This window comes from Amaranthus tricolor, chromosome 3 (assembly GCF_026212465.1).
Source record: "Amaranthus tricolor cultivar Red isolate AtriRed21 chromosome 3, ASM2621246v1, whole genome shotgun sequence".
Taxonomy (NCBI): Eukaryota; Viridiplantae; Streptophyta; class Magnoliopsida; order Caryophyllales; family Amaranthaceae; genus Amaranthus; species Amaranthus tricolor.
In genome coordinates this window covers 21672925-21693775 of record NC_080049.1, presented here as the reverse complement: position 1 = coordinate 21693775, position 20851 = coordinate 21672925, and the positions used below count along the sequence as shown (strand labels likewise).

The 20851-nt window shown below is 30.1% G+C and overlaps 2 protein-coding genes across 2 annotated transcripts; both read left to right on the top strand.

The window, feature by feature from the left end:
* Nucleotides 1–9932: 9932 nt before the first annotated feature.
* On the top strand, nucleotides 9933–10962 carry LOC130808457 (uncharacterized). Its single transcript, XM_057673934.1, has 2 exons — nucleotides 9933–9986; nucleotides 10354–10962. The coding sequence occupies exons 1-2, from the start codon at nucleotides 9933–9935 to the stop codon at nucleotides 10960–10962; spliced, it is 663 nt and encodes a 220-aa protein (XP_057529917.1).
* A 3374-nt stretch (nucleotides 10963–14336) lies between these two features.
* On the top strand, nucleotides 14337–17187 carry LOC130809298 (transcription factor bHLH30-like). Its single transcript, XM_057675015.1, has 3 exons — nucleotides 14337–14489; nucleotides 14987–15308; nucleotides 16439–17187. The coding sequence occupies exons 2-3, from the start codon at nucleotides 15003–15005 to the stop codon at nucleotides 16865–16867; spliced, it is 735 nt and encodes a 244-aa protein (XP_057530998.1). The 5' UTR covers nucleotides 14337–14489; nucleotides 14987–15002; the 3' UTR covers nucleotides 16868–17187.
* Nucleotides 17188–20851: the final 3664 nt, after the last annotated feature.

The following is a 20851-nucleotide window of genomic DNA, read 5'->3' as shown; positions in this document are numbered from 1 at the left end:
GCCTTGTGCTAAATTCCTGGAGCAATGTGGTATTGTTCCTCAGTACACCATGTCTGGTACTCCAACTATGAATGGTGTTGCTGAGAGATGAAATAGGACTCTTAAGGAAATGGTAAGGAGCATGATTAGTCATTCAACCTAACCAGAGTCACTATAGGGAGAAGCACTTAAGACTGTAGCTTATATTCTTAATAGAGTACCAATAAAAGCGACTAATAATAAGACCCCATATGAACTGTGGACTGGCAAAAAGCCGAGTCTAATTTATTTTCATATTTGGGGATGTCCAACTGAGGCACGACCTTACAAGCCTAATGAAAAGAAATTAGATTCCAGAACTGTTAGTTGTTATTTTGTTGGATACTCTGAAAGGTCATGGGGATTTAAGTTTTATGATCCTAAAGCTAAATCTTTCTTAGAGATAATTAATGCTAGGTTTCTTAAGGATGTCAATTTTTTGGAGGGAGATATAGTTAGAAACATAGTTTTTGAAGAAGAGAATATTGTTATTCCTCCAGATGTCATTGGTATTGAATCGATTCCCACATCGGACATTACTGATGACGCAATTCAAAACAATGTTGATGGAGAACCTCCCGGAAAACAAACTCTCGCTCCTCAAAAAGTTGTGCCATTAAGAAGGTCCACTAGAGAGAGAAGAAGTGCATTGCCAGATGATTACATTGCATATCTTCAAGAACATGAAAGTTCTACCTCTCTAGACTGGATAGATGCCGAAAAAGACGAGTTTGAATACATTGTAATGGAAGATGACCCAGTTGACTTTCATCAAGCTAGGAAAGTACAAATTCTCAGCAATGGATTGAAGCCATGAATGAGGAAATGCAATCCATGAGGACAATGATGTCTGGGATCTCGTCGCATTGCCAGAAGGTATAAAACCTATTGGTAATAAATGGATATTTAAAACCAAAAAGGATTCAAATGGCAATGTGGAGAGATTTAAAGCTCGTTTGGTAGTGCAAGGTTTTACACAAAAGCAAGGCATTGATTACAAAGAGACTTTCTCTTCGAAAGACTCTTTGAGGATAATAATGGAATTGGTAGCACATTTTGATCTTGAGTTACATCAGATGGATGTAAAGACAACGTTTCTCAATGGTAATATTGATGAGACAATTTATATGAAACAACCTGAAACCTTTGCGGTGGGTGACTTAAAGAAGATGGTTTGTAAACTTAAGAAATTCATCTATGGACTCAAGCAGGCGTCTCGTCAATGGTATTTGAAATTTCATCAAGTGATTCTCTCATTTGGTTTCGAGATGAATTTGCTCGATGAATGCATTTACCATAAGTTTAGTGGAAGGAAATACATTTTTCTGATTTTGTATGTTGATGACCTATTGCTTGCCAGCAACGATAAAAGCTTTTTGCGTGAAACTAAGAAGTTTTTATCAAAGAATTTTGAGATGAAAGATCTTGGTCACGCCTCTTTTGTATTTAGTATTAAAATACATCGAGATCGTTCTCGAGGTATTCTTGGGTTGTCACAAGAGAGTTATATCGAAAATGTGTTAAAAAGGTATGGCATGCAAAACTACAAACCAGGAGATACCCCTGTGGCTAAGGGGGACAAATTTAGTCTTGATCAGTGCCCCAAGAATGAATTTGAGAAAAAAGGAAATGGAAAATATTCCTTATGCTTCAGCAGTAGGGAGTTTAATGTATGCTCAAGTTTGCACTCGTCTAGATATTGTATACATAACAGGGATGTTGGGACGTTATTTAAGCAATCCAGGATTAGAACATTGGAGAGTAGTCAAAAGGGTCTTACGGTATTTGCAGAGGACAAAGAAATACATACTCACGTATAGGAGGTCAAATAATCTTGAGATCATTGGGTATGCAGACTCCGATTTTGCTGGATGCATTGATACAATGAAATTCACTTCTTGTTACATTTATATGTTGGCTGGAGGTGATGTCTCATGGAAGAGTGTTAAACAATCCATTACGGCATCTTCTACTATAGCAGCAGAATTCATTGCATGCTATGAGGCATCGAATCATGGGATATGGATGCGAAATTTGTCATAGGACTGCGTGTATTACATTCTATTCAATGACCACTTAAGTTTTATTGTGACAACGACTCTGCTGTGAAATTTTCTAACAACAATAAGAGTTCGTGGAAGTCAAAGTTTGTGGCTCTCAAATTCTTGGTTGTAAAAGAAAGGGTCCAGCATAATTAATTGTCAGTTAAACATATTAGTACAAACTCTATGATTGCGGATCCGCTTACCAAAGCATTACCACCCAAGCGGTTTCTTGAGCCTGTGGCTCATATGCGTGTTGTTTCATCTATGTAAGATGTTCAGTTTTTGTGGGAGTTTGTAAATTCAATTTATTTAACATGTGTTGACATTTTAGTTATAAAGTTTTCTGCAGAAATAAAGTTATGATAAAGTTGGTTTTGTACCATGGTTATTTGTTTTTTAATAGTTTGATCTCACTATTAAAGTGGACCAATTGGATATGGACATGTTAAGATCACATTGCATGTTGTTTCCATGCTACACATCCACTTCATGATCTGTGTCATTCTTTTGTGTTGGTGTTATAAAAATTGAGGTCTAGTTACGACAAATGTAACTAAGGCAGCTTTGGTCTATGCTAATATGATTGATGGACGAGATTGGTTTCTGATACATTATAGTTTTTTGATAGTATGGTTGAGCTCAAATTTGGTTTTATAATGATACAAGTTTATACGATTTTTACATATAGCCCAAGTGGGAGATTGTTGGACCAAAGTCCAAGGGCTTATATGTAAATATTTATATGTCATTATAATTAATTAAAATTGTCTTTATGCCCTAATTAAAATGATCTAATTAAAGTTAAAGGGTTTGGGCTTAAATGTATCAATAGGTTGTAGGCCTTAAATGTGTAGAGACTCGTTTATGACTGAGTTCTATGATGGGCCGAATACCATTCACGAGTTATTATATATATAACAGTTATCGTCCCTAGGTTATACATATTTTCTTTTTGTCCTGCCATCCCATTATCAAAGAAAATTAAGAGTGATAACATTAAGGATCGTCACTTTAGGGAATACGTGTTAATCTAGAAAATATAATCGCTTCTGTTTCTAAGATTATCTCCTGCGCCATGGAATTAGGTATTGTTCAGTTTTGTCCTTTTATTTTGTTTTTCTAATTCAACATAATCGATCCTGTTTGTCAGTAATGATTTTCATCATTTTTTTGTCCAACAGATTACAGTTGAATAAGCAAAGCCATCAAGATAGCCAATAGATTTTCCATCAAAAATAAACTAGTTTTCGTTCTCATTACCATCATTTAATACCATGTATCAAATGGGCCGTCAGGAATTCCCTAACATATGTGCCGAATTATAAAATAAATAAATATAAAAAAAAAAAAAAAAAAAAAAAAAAAAAAACCTAACATTATAAATCACGGTAGAACTTTGGTAAAATTATAGAAGATGAGTTGAATCTTTAAAGAAGCGAGTATGAGTACTGGATGCACAGTTGATGTTAAGAAATTCACAGAAAAAAAAGTAGGAAAACAAGAGCAGGAAACAAAACAAAATATACTCAATTATCTTCTGTGTTTGCTGGATAAAGTGGTGGAGGAATGTCTGCTACCATAAAACTGTTACTACATTTTTAAGGCTCCACCTCATTTCCTTTCTTGTTCCCTATTCCATCTGGGTCTCAATTTTAGATGTATCCTTATTCTAATTTAGATCCGGGTCGGGACTACTTACACTATCATTTGGGTCACTTTATCATAACTTCTATTACCAATTTTATAATACTCGTTGTTAAGTTGATTGTCCGATCTATCGAATACTCATACACTAAATTCAAATTCGACCTGGGTATCCTTGCTATTTTCTTTATGTTATTATGGCCCCATGATTTTTGTACGTAAACTACTCTGGCCAGGCCTTCTTTGTTTTCTTTTGCCCTTCTGTCATTCTAATCGACCTCTCTATCAACATTCCAACCACCACAAAATATTTTATGGGGTTACTTTACACTATTTTAGTATAGATTAATTCTAAACATAAATTTTTGTGATTCTAATTAGGTCAGTTTATTATATATTTTTTGAAAAAAATATTGTAAGTAAGTATTAAGAATAATGTAAGTAGATATTTAAGATATTGAAAGTAGTCATTAAGAATATTGTAAATAAGCATTAAAAATAATGTAAGTAGGCATTAAGAATACGATAATTACGCATTAATCTTTAATATTTTAATGGGCTGGACTTGAGATACATCTCTCAAAGAGACGGTCTCTTAATAAAACAACTGTCCTAAAAAGTATTAAAATAGTAAATATTTTTATTACTTAACAATTATAAAGGGTACAATCATTAAAAAAATACTTTTTATTATTCCATATATCAAGTGAAGTATCAATTAGAACCAGATGAATATAAATTATCTTCAATAAAAGTTTTTGTATGTCATTGTTATCATTAATCATTATTTAAAATTAGATCCAAAAATCATATTCCCTCCCTCCACTTAGAATGTCTCATTTACTTTTTACATACTATTTAATACATTTATTTAATGCTTAATATTTGTTATTATATATAACGAAATATTATAAAAAATGAATATTAATAAGTTTTGCATGAGATGAATCAAACAAGATTTCACTTGACTATGTTTTAATCTATAGATTAAGAATAAAATACAAATTAAAAGTGCTAAGTAAATAGTGTCAAAAAAGTAAATATCTCATTTTGTGTGGAATGGAGAGAGTATATTAGCTTCATTCAGAAATACGTGAAATTAAATGTAATAAATTGTATGAGAAAATGTCATTATTAGATGTAAATATAATACAATAGAAAAAATATAGTATATTATTCGATAAATTTTAATAAATTCACTCAATCACTCGTCAATTATGTTATAAATGCTAGCTATGCATTTTCATATCTAGCCACTTGTACAATTATTACAAATCTTTACTAATAATTGGTCAAAACATCTAACACATAATAAGTACTTTCTCTTGCGTGTTACACTTTGGTTAAAAAATTTGATCAAAATGTAATGTAGGAAAATAAAATAAAAGATAATTAAAATGTTAATTATTTTCTAAGATTTCCTCTTTAGCTATTAGTACTTAGACTCATTTTAAGAAATCATTTAGAATCATCTAATATAAATAAAGGTCATTAAATGTAAATTAAAATACAGAGGAAAAACAACAAATTAAAAAAATTTATTCAAGAAACTCATTTTCTCTTGTTTTTTATTGGTATTAGAACCAATTTGGTCTAAACAAAATACGAACAAGCAACTTCATATATACCTTAAAACTCATTTGATACAATAATGGAACCCTAGAAAATTAGTTATTCACCATGAATCAGTTCTTTCGAATATTGCAATAATCAAACACCAATATACCTAATTTGACATTTATTTATTTCAAAAGGTTAACTTAATATTTTTCTAGAGGGGTTTAAAATATATTTAAAATTCGACATTTATTTGACATTATTACTGAATCTGAATTTGCCTTGACTTCAAAATGGATTTAGATTATCTAAAAATCAATGTCGATACAAAACTCAATCTTAACTGACACGAAATATTTGAATATAAATCGACCTACTAACCAAAATGAACACATCTATAATCTTTTTAATTTCCTATTTGACCCCTCATTCCAAATCTACAACAGCAGGTCTCCTGAGAGTCTGTCTCCTTGAGAGATGTCTCTCAGACCCAACCCTTCAAACCTTATTGTCCACTTACTGTATTCTTAATGCCTACTTTTATTATTCTTAATGCTTGCATATAATATACTTAATGGCCACTGTAAAAGTACTTAAAATGGCTACTTATATTATTTTATTTTTAATGTCTACTAGCCTATTTACCATATTTTTAATGTTTATTTATAATATCTTCAATGCTTACTTACAATATACTTCATGTCCACCGAATAAGTAATTAAGTACTTATAATATTTTAAATGCCTAATTAATCTATATATTTTTTTTGGTTCAGCCCAATTTCTCTCACAAATTAAGCTACAATAACTCTAAACATCAATTTTTGTAACAAACGCAGGATTACAATAGGTTTTTCTTTATTTTTCATTTTATTATTGTTTTTATTGCAAACCAAGACATTTAAGCTTCAAGACGATCCATAGTCTTTTTTTTTGCGCTATATTTCTGACAATGAAATGAAGTAAAAATGACATTTCATGAACATTTTAGAGCAGTAAGGAATTAAATTGAGTTTCAAATTACTGTATTCTTTAACATAAAGGACAAAGATAAAATAACATTTTTTAAAATTTGTAGTTTGTCGTTAGATGATGTTTGGAGAATTTCTTTTTAATTTATTCTATACGGTAAGAGTAGTAGTTTTATACATTTCAAATTTTGAATAAAATTAATGCTTTTGCCTTCCAATATATTGATGCCTTCGTTTTATTTAATTTGTTAAATTTATTTTTTAAATAACCCTATTTCAATAGCAACATATAAATATTTTAAAAATATATAATCTCTTTGTTCCTTCTAACTTACCTTATTTTCTATTTTGGTTGTTCCACCCATTGTACCACATTTTCTTATTTATAAATATAGTTTATTACTTTATTTTTAATCTTATTCACAAATTTCAACAATATGTTAAAGTACTTATTATACTATTTTCGTTCTTTTTGTTTGTCCACTTTAGGAGAGATAAATTTATATTCGATTTTTAAAGTATATATTGAAAATAAAATATATTAAGGCTTAAAATTTGCTAAAATGCGTGCAAAAGGTAAAGTGGACAAACAAAAAGGAATAGAGGGAGTATATAGGATTCCTTTCGTTCCGATTTGATGTTCCCTTAAAAATTATTCACAGAAATTAAGAATAGTTAATTCTTTTAGAAGAGGAGATATTATTTTATTTAATAATATAGTTAATGGAGAAAACGTGGGAACCATAAGCGTTTAAAAATATACTTCCTCTTATTCATAAAGAATGAGACATTTGGATTTTGCACCAAAACCAAAGAGGGGTGGAGCACCACTTAAAAGTGGATAGAAAACTTTTTTTTCTATAAAGGGCATTGATATTGTATGTTACTGTGTTGTTGTAGTAAGGGTAAAATGGTAAAAAAGAATGACAAAAATAAGAATTAAACATTTTCAATGAATTGACCCAATAAAAAAAGTCTCATTCTCTATGAATAGGAGGAAGTATAAAATAAAATTACTAAATAAATATATGAAAACCACAAACATTAAATAAAATTAATAAGAAATATATGAAAACCATAGATATTATAAAAATGTTAATATAAGAAAACAAAAAATACTCCCCCTCTTAAGTTTCAAAACATAAAACATTTAAAATTAAATGTTGTATTTGATAGGGACAGATGCTTATACTAATAAAACTATATAAATATAATGCTGGTATATTAGATACAATTAAAAACAAAAGGTTTTTACAGGCTGCAGGCCGGGCTGAACAAGAAAATGATTGGCCTCTCTAAAATTACTGTTATTCCCGGCATATTTAGCGCTCACTGCTCACTGCTCTACCAAACACCATTGCTTGCAGCAATATTCTACTTGATTTACTTTTTCTATCTCTTTAAATTTGCAACATATTTTTATAATGTATAATTTAAAAAGTTATTACATATTTGAATAGTATATTAAAATATTAAAAGGATAGAATAATTACGTAGGGTATTCAAAATTGGATTTCAAATCGATTTGAATTCGAAAATCTGATTTTCAAAAAGGGAAAAATCATAATCCGATTTCAATCCGAAAAATCTAATATTTAGAATTCAAACGGATACTGGATATCTGATTTTTAAATTTTTTTGTATTTTCTTTTGCCCTTTTTTAATAAAAATTGCGATTTTTTTACACATAAATATCTAAACTCTCTCTCACACACACACATATTATATATATATATATATATATATATATATATATATATATATATATATATATATATATATATATATATATATATATATATATATATAATAATAATAATAATAATAATAATAATAATAATAATAATAATAATAATAATAATAGAAATAGGATATTCAATTTTACAAATGCCCAAATCCGATTATTCAATCCGAAATAGCGATTTTACAAATCATATAATCGGATTATTTTTTTCCACACCCTCAGTATACGGTATATTTTCTATTTACTGTTCTTTCCTTACTTTAAGGCAATTAAGTGTTTGTCAAGTACCAAATCTTATACTTAAATCTTACACAAACTCCTGTAAGAGACTGTCTTTATGAGAGATCATCTCTAATTGGACCAACTTATTATAAATTTTTTTAAAATATTGTACATATGCATTAACAATAATGTAAGTAGATATTTAAGATATTGATAGTAGGCATTAAGAATACTGTAAGTAACCATTAAGGATAATGTAAGTAGGCAATAAGAATACGATAAGTAGACATTAATCTTTAATGGGTTAGGCTTGAGATACATCTCTGAAAGAGACGGTCTCTCAAGAGAATAGCTAAAAAAATCTTAACCCTTACGTTTTTTTTAGTATTTTTTTTAATTCAATTTTGTTGACTTAGATATTTTTTATTTATTTTACTTAAATTCAGGTTTATTTTGGTCTACTTCTGGACTATGGTAATAGCTTATAAGTGTTTAAATGGAATAAATAATTACTTGTTAAAACATCTATACTACAGGAAAACATGTGTAATAAATGTTCAGCTGGTCTTTCGAGAGATCATCACTCTAAGGGACATCTCTCAGATTCAATCCAACAAAGCTTAATGCATGCTCTTATCTTATATTTTGTTTGATGCACTGACCCAATTAGAGGTGATCTCTCAAAGAGACCGTCTCTCACAAAAATTTGTGATAAATGTTAGGTTTAGCATTGTTAGCTTTTAACATTCGGAAAATTAAAAACTTTTCTAATACTACCTAGTTATTAATATGAAATGAAACAAGTAAATATTGATCGAAACGAGATTTTATACTTTTGTAGTTTGAATTAACTAGCCAAAAAATACAATCACGAGACAAGAACCACAAACGAAATTTCTCTAGTGAAGTCTACCAACAATGTCTTGCAAAAACCTCGTTTACTAGTTCGCTGTTTAAGAACCTTTATCGAACTTAATTAATGTATATAGAACTCTTATATTTAACCTCACTTTTAAATAGATAAGACCACATTAACTCTAAAACGTAATTTCAGCTGTTTTATTTCATATGTGATGTGTGAGCAATTCTCTTTCTAGTTAGGAGGATACTTGGGTGAAAATGCATGATTTGAGTTAATTTTTAAAGAGTCTTGAAATTATTTCAAACGGATCATGGTGCCTGACCAATGTTCACTCCTAGCTCAGAAGAGATAAGTTGAGTATTGGCTAAGTCTCAACCTTGCTAGCCTTAATTAATTTCTTTATGATTTACTTCCTCTGTTCTGTATTAGATGCTACAAATGCATGGGCACACAAATTAAGAAAAGTGCTGACCTACAATGTAGCTTACTATTTACATTATAGAGTATAATATTTTATTATTATTAATTGAAAAAGAAAAAGGAAAAATAGGTTGTTAGATTATAACTATAATTTCAAATTACAAAAGATTTCAGATTCATTTCCCCCCAAAAAAATATTTTCCCACCCAAATATTAGATATTCCCTCCAATATTTCAAATTTTCACCAAAAATACAAATTTTTACACAAAAGTCAACATTAAATTTTTAACATAGTTGATCTGTCTATAAATAGATCAAACTGTGTATAAAATTTTAACACTTCTTCAATTAATAGTAGAAAAAGGGGAAGAGTTGGTAGGAAAGCAAGAGTCTTTGACTTGACTCTACTTAATGCTGTTCCAATTCAAAAGAGGACCACAATTAGAGCAATGGCAACTGCATTAGGCATTGGTCATTCACAAGTTTATAGAGTGATGAATTCGGTAATATTAAAGCACATACAAATTCAATTAAACCAAAACTTTCTCATGACCACAAAATGAGAAGAATCAACTTCATTCTATCCCAAATAATACCACCTACTATAAATAACGTACCAAATTTCAGTCTTATGTATAATGTCGTGCACATAGATGAAAAATGGTTCTACATGAGTAGGGAAACACAGAGGTACTATTTATTTCCTTGGGAAGAGGAGGAACCATATAGATGTGTGCAAAACAAAAATTTCATAGGCAAAGTGATGTTTATAGCAGCTGTTGCAAGACCTCAAATTAATTCTACTGGTGAAGTGTTGTGGGATGGAAAAATAGGAATTTTTCAGTTTACAGAGACTTATTATGCAATTAGGAGGTCAGAAACAGACCAGCAGGTTCAACACAGTTAAGAGCAATAACAAGAGTTACACACGATGTTCTTCGAGAAAAACTAATCAATGAAGTCCTACCAGCAATAAGATCAAAATGGCTAGCAAATGGGGTGAAAGATATTTGGATTCAACAAGATAACGCCAAGCCACATATTTTAACAAATGATCAAGCATTCAATGAAGAAGCCAAGAAAGATGGATTTAACATTAGACTAGTTTATCAACCGCCCTCTAGTCCAGATATGAACATCTTAGACTTGGGTTTGTTTAGTGCTCTACAATCAATTCAATTCAAGTCATTCCCCAAAGACCTCAATGATTTGATCAAGGCGGTCAATGATGCGTACGACACTTTTGAACCAAAGCTTATGAACTACACGTGGATACAATATCAACTATGCATGATAGAGGTGTTGAAAGCTAAAGGCGGTAATAACTACAAGAATCCACACATTGGAAAACAAAGATTGGACAGGTTGGGTATGTTGCCTAGGCAATTAGAAATTCCGCAAGAACTAATAGATGCAGCACGTCAATTTTTATCTCATGGCCGCTTTGGCTTAGGTTCCACCTTGTCAAGTAATGCATAATCCTCCTCATCTAGTAAACCGTAGTACCAAGGTGAGGGTTCTTGATCAGTATCATCAATAAAATTTAATTTCCAACAATTCAAATAATAATGATCATACCACGAACCAAAGGTATTATCATATTTCATACATATTCTCTTTGGACATCAGTTAATGAATCGCACGGTTTTTTCTTTGTTTCCATCTTCAAAATATTCTTATGTAGCAACAAAAACAGAACAGAGGAAGTACACATAATAAAAATCTTATCAATATTAATAGACATAATAAAAAAAACTTATCAAAACTCAACCATGTACATTAGTTTAAGATAATAAACTAATATTGATTAACAGAAGTAATAGTTTACATAATAAAAATTAGAATGTGATTATCAAAAGTTTAAGTTTACATAATAAAAATAAGAATGTGATTATTAGAAGTATAAGTTTACATAATAAAAATCATAATGTGATTAACATGTTTTAAAAAATTTGATCAATATTAAGTTTACATAACAAAAATCAGAATGTGATTATCAGAAGTGTTAGTTTACATAATAAAAATCAGAATGTGATTATCAGAAGTTTAAGTTTACATAATAAAAATCAGAATGTGATTAACAGAAATAGGAAAATTTTGATCAATATTAGTTTACATAATAAAAATCAGAATGTGATTATCAGAAGTGTTATTTTACATAATAAAAATCAGAGTGTGATTATCAGAAGTATAAGTTAACATAATAAAAATCAGAATGTGATTATCAGAAGTATTAGTTTACATAATAAAGATCAGAATATGATTAACAGAAATAGGATAAATTTAATCAATATTAGTCTACATAATAAAAACCAGAATGTGATTAACAGACACAGGAAAAACTACAGAAAAACAAGTGAAACTCGATAAATTGATCAACATTAGTAACTAATTAATAATCAGAATTTCAAGATTATCACAAAAAAAAAAACTGATCATTATTCAAATAGACCTAATAAAAACTGATCAACATAAAAACAACATGCAAGAGTATCATTAATTAAAACATAACAGGAAAAAAGCTAAAATTAGATCTTAATTTTCGGATTAAAAACCAAAGAAACAGGTAATTAAAAAAAATCAAAATCATAATTAGATCAAAATAAACATGAAGTTAGACTACAAATGAGCAGATCAAAATCTAAATCATCATTAACATACAAAGAGCAAGCAAGATTATCAAAAAAGAAAACAGATCAGGTAAAGTACTAAAATCAGATCATGATTTTCGGATTAAAAACAAATAAAAGAGATAATCAAAATACATAAGATAAATAAAAATCATAATCAGATCAACATAAAAATGAGATAAATGAAAAAAAAAAACAACATGCATGATTATTCAACATAAAAACAACATGCAACAATATCATAAATGAAACCAGATCTGGTAAAGGACTAAAACCAGATCATGATTTTCGGATTAAAAGCAGCTCAAAAACATAATAAAAAAAACATAATCAAAATCATAATCATATTAAAATAAACATGAAATAAAACAAAAACAGAGCAGATCGAAGTTAAATAATATCAACATAAAAACAACATGCAAGAATATCATTAATGAAACAGATCTGGTAAAGTACTAAAACCAGATCATGATTTTCAGAATTTAAAACAAATCAAAAACATAAACATAATAAATTACATAATCAAAATAGTAGTCTGATAAAACAAAAACAGATCAAAATCGTAATCTGATAAAACAAAATAAAATAATCAAAATCGTAATCAAAACATGAAATAAAACAAAAACAGTGCAGATCAAAATTACAAAAATATCAACTCAAAAACAACATGCAACAATATCATAAATGAAACCAGATCTGGTAAAGGAATAAAATCACATCATGATTTTCGGATTAGAAATAGCTCAAAAACATAATCAAAAAAAAATAACACAATCAAAATCATAATCATATTAAAATAAACATGAAATAAAACAAAAACAGAGCAGATTGAAGTTAAAAAATATCAACATAAAAACAACATGCAAGAATATCATTAATGAAAACAGATCTGGTAAAGTACTAAAACCAGATCATGATTTTCGAATCAAAGCATACCAGATGATGATCAAAGCAAAGAGTATAAAGAATATACCAGAAGAACAAGAGAAATGTCGGAAAACCCAGATCTAAAGCTTAACCAAATACAAAACCAAAGATCAGAAACAAAACAAGATCTAATCCTTCTTTTCGTCAAATATAGTGAAAGAAAACCAAGGAAATGAAATCAGAAACAAAGCCAAAGAATTGAAATCACAAACAAAGCCAAAGAGTTTTGGGTTAAGAGTTTTCTAAGAATGGTTAGAGAAAGAGAGAGAAGGGGAAACGACAATGGACGGGAAATGTGATTAGGGTTAGGAGTGGGTAGGGGTTTGTTTACATAGTAAATTAATCAACGGTTAGATCAAGGCCAAATAAAATGCAACGGTTGATATCAATCCCACCATTAATATTAGGAAGTTGGGAAGGTTGGTTTAAATGGGAGAAATAATTAATTGGGATAGTGTATTTAAATGGTGAAAATAATTAATTGGGATGGTGGGTTTAATGGGAGATTATGTGAGTTTTTAATGGGAATAATAAATATGGAGGGAATATTAATTTTAGTTGGGAATATATATAAAGATTAAATAATGGTAGGTATAAAAGTTAAAGAGGTATAGAGTAGGATAAAAATAGGGGTAGATAGAACTTTAAATGATTGTTTTATTACAAAAAACGAAAATATAGCAAGTAATATGAAGTTGCCAAAAATAGAAAATATAGCGAGTATTATGAAACGGAGGAAGTATGATTCATGTGATTTGACCTAGAGTCACGCATTTTGCCCATTTTAGAATTTTACCCCACCAACTAAAAATTAATAATTATCTCTTAATGGAGTTTCATTTGTTTGACGTTGGATCCAACAAAAATTGAAGCTTCCAATGCAAAAAACTTGAATTTGAAAGAGTTTTCAAGAGAGTAAAAAAGCTAGGTGAAAGAAAAAATTGACGGCAAAAAAAACTAATCTTGGGTAAAATGAAAAAAATATTATTGCAAAATAAAAAAGTTGGTGTCAGATAAGAAAAATGAAAAATTTTAAATTTCAGTTTTTTTTCAACACAATTATTTTTGTTTTAAATATATCACTAATAAATTCCTACATAGAAACTAATTAACATAAAATGAACTTTATATTCAATAATTATTTTATGTCTTAATATAGTGTTTGCTTAGGTATTTGATAGATGAAAAGAAAAAGACAAGAAAAGGGGAAAAAGGAGAAATTTCAATCAAAAAACATGATTCTACTATGAGAAGAATAAGCAATTAAAATACCAATAAATACCGCAATTGTTTTCTACAAATAGTAAGATGCTTAGTTGTAGTCTCCTATATAAGTAGGACTTTGCATTAGGGCAAACTCACTCATCCACTTTATTATATTATAGCCTACGACTACAAGCCTACAAGGGATATATCAGTTCCTCAGAGATTCTTCAAAAACAGCCCAAGGTATACTTTTCACATTCCTATAACACCACCCAATAAATTAATTTTAATAAAGATTCACATAAATAAGTATAATATATTCCCTTTAAATGATCCTTAATATATCTTATCATTATTCCCTAATTATATCCCTAATTACTACACATTAATGCCTTAAATATTAGTATCATTTTCATGTCTCTTTCTTTTTTTTTTTAGTTACTCATTCTGTTCTTCAAGTTTGCTCCTTTAAAAATTATTCTCTATGATTCAGTTTAGTTTATCTCTTTATATTCTGGTAGGATAGAGAATTTATATAAAGAAAAAAAAAATTAATCTTTCTTATAATTACTGTCGAGAACAATCTTTCTCATAAAAATAAAAGAAAAAAATCTCAACTATCAAACCAACCCAAAATTCTCTATTTTAGTTTATATTCTATATAATTGTTAACAAAGAAATATTTTTTTTTTCATTGCTTTAATTTTTTCTCATACATAATTCTTCTCACTTTTTTACAGGAATTTTTTGTTAAAAATGTTGGTGAATACAATGGGAAGTTATTATGAAGTGGGAAACTCCTCAAATAACAATATTCATTCAAATAATACAAATTTTCTTCAAAGGCCAGTAAATGAAAACAGTTCAAACAAGAGCTTATTAGAAAGTAATTCAATGACAGTCCCACCATTAATGATATGGTCTTCTTCAAAAGCAGCAATATCTCCAGAGGCTAAAGCTTTAGCCGCCTGTAAGAGCCACAAGGAGGCCGAGAGACGCCGCCGCAAGCGTATCAACACCCATCTCGCCACCCTTCGCACCCTCCTCCCTAACCTCATCAAGGTAAAAAAACACTTCATCTACAAGTAAATTTTAATATTATGTTAATTATTATAACTTTTTAATTTGCTAATTATGAGATATTCATATAAGAGACTGTCTTCAAGTGAAAAGACATTGAATAAAGAGTTTATATTTTCATAATATGTTTTAGATGATTTAATTAACCTATTTATGAGGCACGTCTCACGGTAAGACCGTATCGTCTTACACAATAATTTGTATTTGTTCATGATTGTAAACTTAGGATATGTTGTTTATCACAAATTCTTAAATACGACGGTTTCATGGTAAGATTATTACCATTGGGTTGATTCATATACATTATTTAGGTATTAAAGTAATTACTTATAATTTTAAAGTGATCTATTATAGAAATAGACTAAATATATGAGTTCATCTAATGGTGAAATGGTCTAATATAAGACAAGCTGATTAATTAATTTGCACGTATCATCACATGAAAGTGCATAACGTTAGAAGTATTGTTTTAGTAAAAATGAGTCGGGTGAATGAAATTTTGAACTCTAACCTCCTACAATTAAATTGGTTTTTTTTATACTATATCAACTAAAAATTTAGATTGATAAATATAGATGTAAGTCATTAATTAAATTAATAGTAATTTAGTTGTTGAATTCTTACATATCCATTATTGATTTCCATTTACTAAATTTTAAAATTTTAATTTTATGTATTTTGAAATGTAGGAGTCGTCCCTATACATTATCGTCTTTTAAGCAAAAGGGACTACCTAAGATTAATTCTTTTTTATCATTCCAATAATTGTACAAAGATTTTGCCGAGTTAGGACTATTATTATAATGTTTGTTCGTTCTACTTGTCTTAAATTGCAAGTGGTTGGCATATATAGACAAACAAAAAAATTTTATACATGGAATTATATTTGAGACAAATAGAATAAAAGCAAAAACATGCAAATGAGAAATAACTTCAATAACTTTCATTTTCAACAAGATATCATATATGATTATACTGAGTATTATTATATTATAATTTTTGTACAAGTTAAAAAATATATTTGTTTCCATACGTGATTTTGACATGACACGACACTATATAATGATTTAAGTCTTATTAACCATTATTTTATAATATAATTTTTTGTGTAGACGGATAAAGCCTCGGTGTTAGCAGAGGTGGTGCGCCGTGTGACGGATCTGAAAAAGGCCACTTCAGAACTAACATCGGGTCGACACGTCAATTATGATGGGTGCAATGCTTGTTTACTCCCGGGGGACATTGATGAGGTCAATTTACGACGTAGTGGAAATGACCATTCTACCCTTATTGCTACCTTGTGTTGCGAGGATAGGCCCGAGCTAATTGTGGATTTGTCAAGGGCATTAAGGTCAGTCAAGGGTAAGGTTGTGAAGGCCGAGATGGCAACCATAGGGGGCCGGACCAAGAGTATATTGTGGGTCCGTGGGGTCGGTGGTGGCGGGCCAGAAGGGTTGTTAAAGCGGGCCTTGAAAGTGGTGGTAGACAAACCTTGTTCTTCTGGACTGGCTCATGGGCTGAGGATGCACCGACCATATTAAGTGGTTTCTGTGTCGGGCTTCTAGTTGTTTAAGCAAAAGCTACTTTATAGAATATCTTATTTTGGTAGTTAAGTATACAGTTGAGATCCTAACTAACAAATATTGAAATATATGTAGTATCAAATACATGTACTTATGTTGAAAAAAAATACATGTACTTATGCACGATGTTTTTTTTTTTTTATTTATTTTTAATTCCCAATTAGGGAGAGAATTAAAAGAAAGGTATTGAGAAGAGACATCAGTTGTACTAATATGAAACTTTTTGTCTTTTATTACTTAGGATTAGCAACTAATGAAAATTATGTCTTGTTTCAGTAGTAGTATACATCATTTTTCAATAAGCAATCTGGGTTCGATTTTTGCTAACTCCATTTTTATTTCCTCCACCTAATACCCTATATAAACAAAAAAAATGAACAACTAATACTCTAGTACCATTTTCCTTCCTCTCGTTTCCTTTCAACTTTCAATCAAACATCTTCCTCGTCAATTGCCATTTTTTCAAGTAAAAGATATTTTCCTTGTTCCTTCAACTACAACCAGGTATGATTAAATTATAGTTTTCTTCTTCTTTTTTTCGCATGCAATTTTGGTTATTTTTCGTGGTTAATTTTTTTCTTCATTTTCGAGTGTTTTATTCCATTACAAATCAAATTATATTTTAATGCACTAAAATCCCCAATTTTTTTTTAGACATGGATGATGAACAGACCCTAACATCTGCAATGAAAAATTTGAGAAGACCAGACCAAAATCCCAGAATAAGAGGCGATATTCAAGGTTCCAGCCCAAAACCAAAAAAGAAGAAGGCAAAACTATACTACGTCAAACTGGAAACAAATGAAGGATCGTGGATCTGACTAAGTTGGCATTAGATCTACTGTAAATAGGGTTATTTTTTTTAGATTTGGGAAAAAACTCTTAGGGATACATGGTGAAGTTTAAGATGATGGATTTTATATTGTAAATTGGAGGTTTTTGTTTTGTTTATGTAAATCGGAACTTAATATGTTAGAAATTGGCTTTAGTGTTTTTAAGTTGACATTTAATTCGATATAATATGATAAAAGTTGTCACTAATATAAGTTGGGATTTAATTTGTATTACTTGGCATTTAATACAATATAAGTTGGCATTAGTAATACGTGTAAATTGGGATTAGGTTTTTGTAAGTGATGTTTTTATCTGTGCAAATTGGAATTAGGTTATTGTAAGTTGGGATTAGATTATCTGTGCAAAATGGCATTAGATTATTTGTAAATTGGGATTAGGTTATGGTAAGTTGGTAATAGGTTATGGTAAGTTGGGATTAGGTCATGATAAGTTGGGATTAAGTTATTGTAAGTTGGGATTAGGTTATCAGTGTAAATGGCATTAGATTATTGAAATTAGAGTTTTGTTGCATTATTGTAAGTTGGGATTAGGTTATTGTAAGTTGCGATTAGGTTATTATAAGTTGGGATAAGGTTATCAGTGTAAATGACATTAGATTATAAGAATTAGGTTTTTGTTGCATTATTGTTAGTTCGGATTACGTGAATGTAAGTTGGAATTAGATTATTGTAAGTTGGGATTAGGTTATCGTAAGTTGGGTTTAGATTATTGTAAGTTGGGATTAGATTATTGTAAGTTGGCAATAGATCATGTTATTCTAAGTTATGTTTTAATCCGTGTAAGTTGACATTTAGTATGTATTATTTGGCATTAGGTTGATATAAATTGATATTTATTGTATTATAAATTGTATGATATATATTGTTACAAATATATTGTAAATGCATGTTAGCGTGATATAAGTTGGCATTAGATCATTGTAAATTTCCAATATATAACTTATAAATTTGCATTAGTTTGACGTAAATTGAGATTTAGTATGATGCAAGATTTTATTGTTTGCCATTTTATATGCAGTGTTGATAGAGCTATTTACACAAACTGCAAACCACGTATTTTCCTTAGTAATGGTAAAGAAGAATTTACTCTCACTCCGGCTCAAATTCGTGATGTGAATGCCATTTGATTTTCTGGATTGTTGAAGGTCAAGTGCGGTAAAATGCCTTTCGACATTATACCATTCCTTGTTGCTCACTTTGACCATGTTAACCGGATCCAGAATATACCCAACAACAGAGGATACGTCGTAAACGCTGATGATGTATTCGATATATTTGGTTTGCCGCTAAATCCAACAAATCAAATCAAAATAAAAGCCTGCACCCATGAAATGGGTATGATGCATGGGTTAAAAATCTAGGGTTTCCAAATCCAGATGCGATGAGGGCAAAAAATCTTCGTCACCTGTTTATGAGGTTCCCTGATAGAGGGATGAATTTAAAAAACTATTTTTTTTGTATGCCGTCTCTATTTTGTTAGCCTCTCTTCCTAATTTCAAGATTAGAAAGACAGTTTATTCCGCTATTTCTAATCTCGCTTTGATTAATTCCTTTGATTGGTGTTCTTTCACCTTAGATAGTTTGTGTGACACTGTACATCGTGTAAACGGAGACAATCGCATTAATTTTGTTAATGGATGTGTGCTTATATTACTTGTCTGCTATTGTTATATATTTTCTTTTCAGGAGAGACCGTATTCTAGGTCTTTGCTCCTAGTTCAGTATCTGAGCGCAAAACTCCTCAAAACTAGATTTGAGGCTGAAAGAGCTGCTGGTTTTGAGAAAGGAATAATTGCGCTCGAGGGACTACCAATCACACATTAGTTAATCGACTAGTGTAAGGGGATTGCGCAGGGGGTTGATGATATAGAGGGTGTGAACCCGTCAGTTGAAGAGATGCCACAGCCTGACAGAGCAGTGGAAATTGATGAACAAGAAGAGACCGTCCAGAAGATGCCAGTAAATGAACCGATTTCGACAAGGTTTTTGAGTTACCAACTCAACGAGTGATGGGAAACTGACGAAGAAATTAGGAGGAAGGCAATGGATGTAAGTTTTTTTGTCATTCTTTTTGATGTACAAATCTTACATATTTAAGGTTCAAATAGACATTAAATGTTTAGTAATAGGTATTAGATACCATGTAACTAGGCATTAAGAACATATATATGTATTATTTGTCATTAAGAACATATATAGGTATTAGATACGTGGTTGGCATTAAATATGTATTATTTGTCATTTAATCCAATATAAGTTGACATTAGATCATGTTATTCTAAGTGATGTTTTTAATCTGTGTAAATTGCGATTATGTATATCATAAGTTGGAATTAGGATACTGTAAGTGATGTTTTCATCTGTGCAAATTGGGATTATGTTATTGTAAGTTGCTGTAAGATTCACTTATTTTTTTAGGATTTTGAGTTTGCCGAGCTGGTTTTTAAGAGAGACATTGAGGTCATCACTCACGCCTATTGCAACAGGGTTGTTAATGCAAAGGTGAAAAAAGGCATTGATGTGCCAACGAGTGATGACGTCGTTTTGACCCAATCCGAAGAAATTTTTAATAATAGTGAATGGCTTGCCTCGGTTGATGCGTTATGTGCAATGATGACAAAGAAGCATGTTGGGGGAGAGGTATTTTCGAGGGAGGTGCATGAAAAGGTGACACCAGTTGAGGTTCATGAGGAGGTGCGTAAGGATGTTATCCCGATGGAGGTGAGGGAAGAGGTGATACCGAGGGAGGAAATTCCAAATTTAGTCGTTGAACCAGCGAGAGACGTCACGCCACCCACTGTGGATAAGGGAAAGGTTGTTGTTGATGTGGGGGTACTGTAACAACCGTTTTTTTTTAAATAATAATAATAATAAATAAATTTCAGAAAAATAAAAAAAAAAGAAGAAAACATAACTCTCCATTAACAATAACTTCCCACTTCTCCATCTAAACCTTATAACTAACCTCACTTACCTATTATAAATTAAACCAATTACCGTTAATTTCATTCACATTATTACTCACACTTCCTTCTTCTCCTACAAATTACTTCCTCCATCTCCCATTTGCTTAAAATTCAGTCAAGAA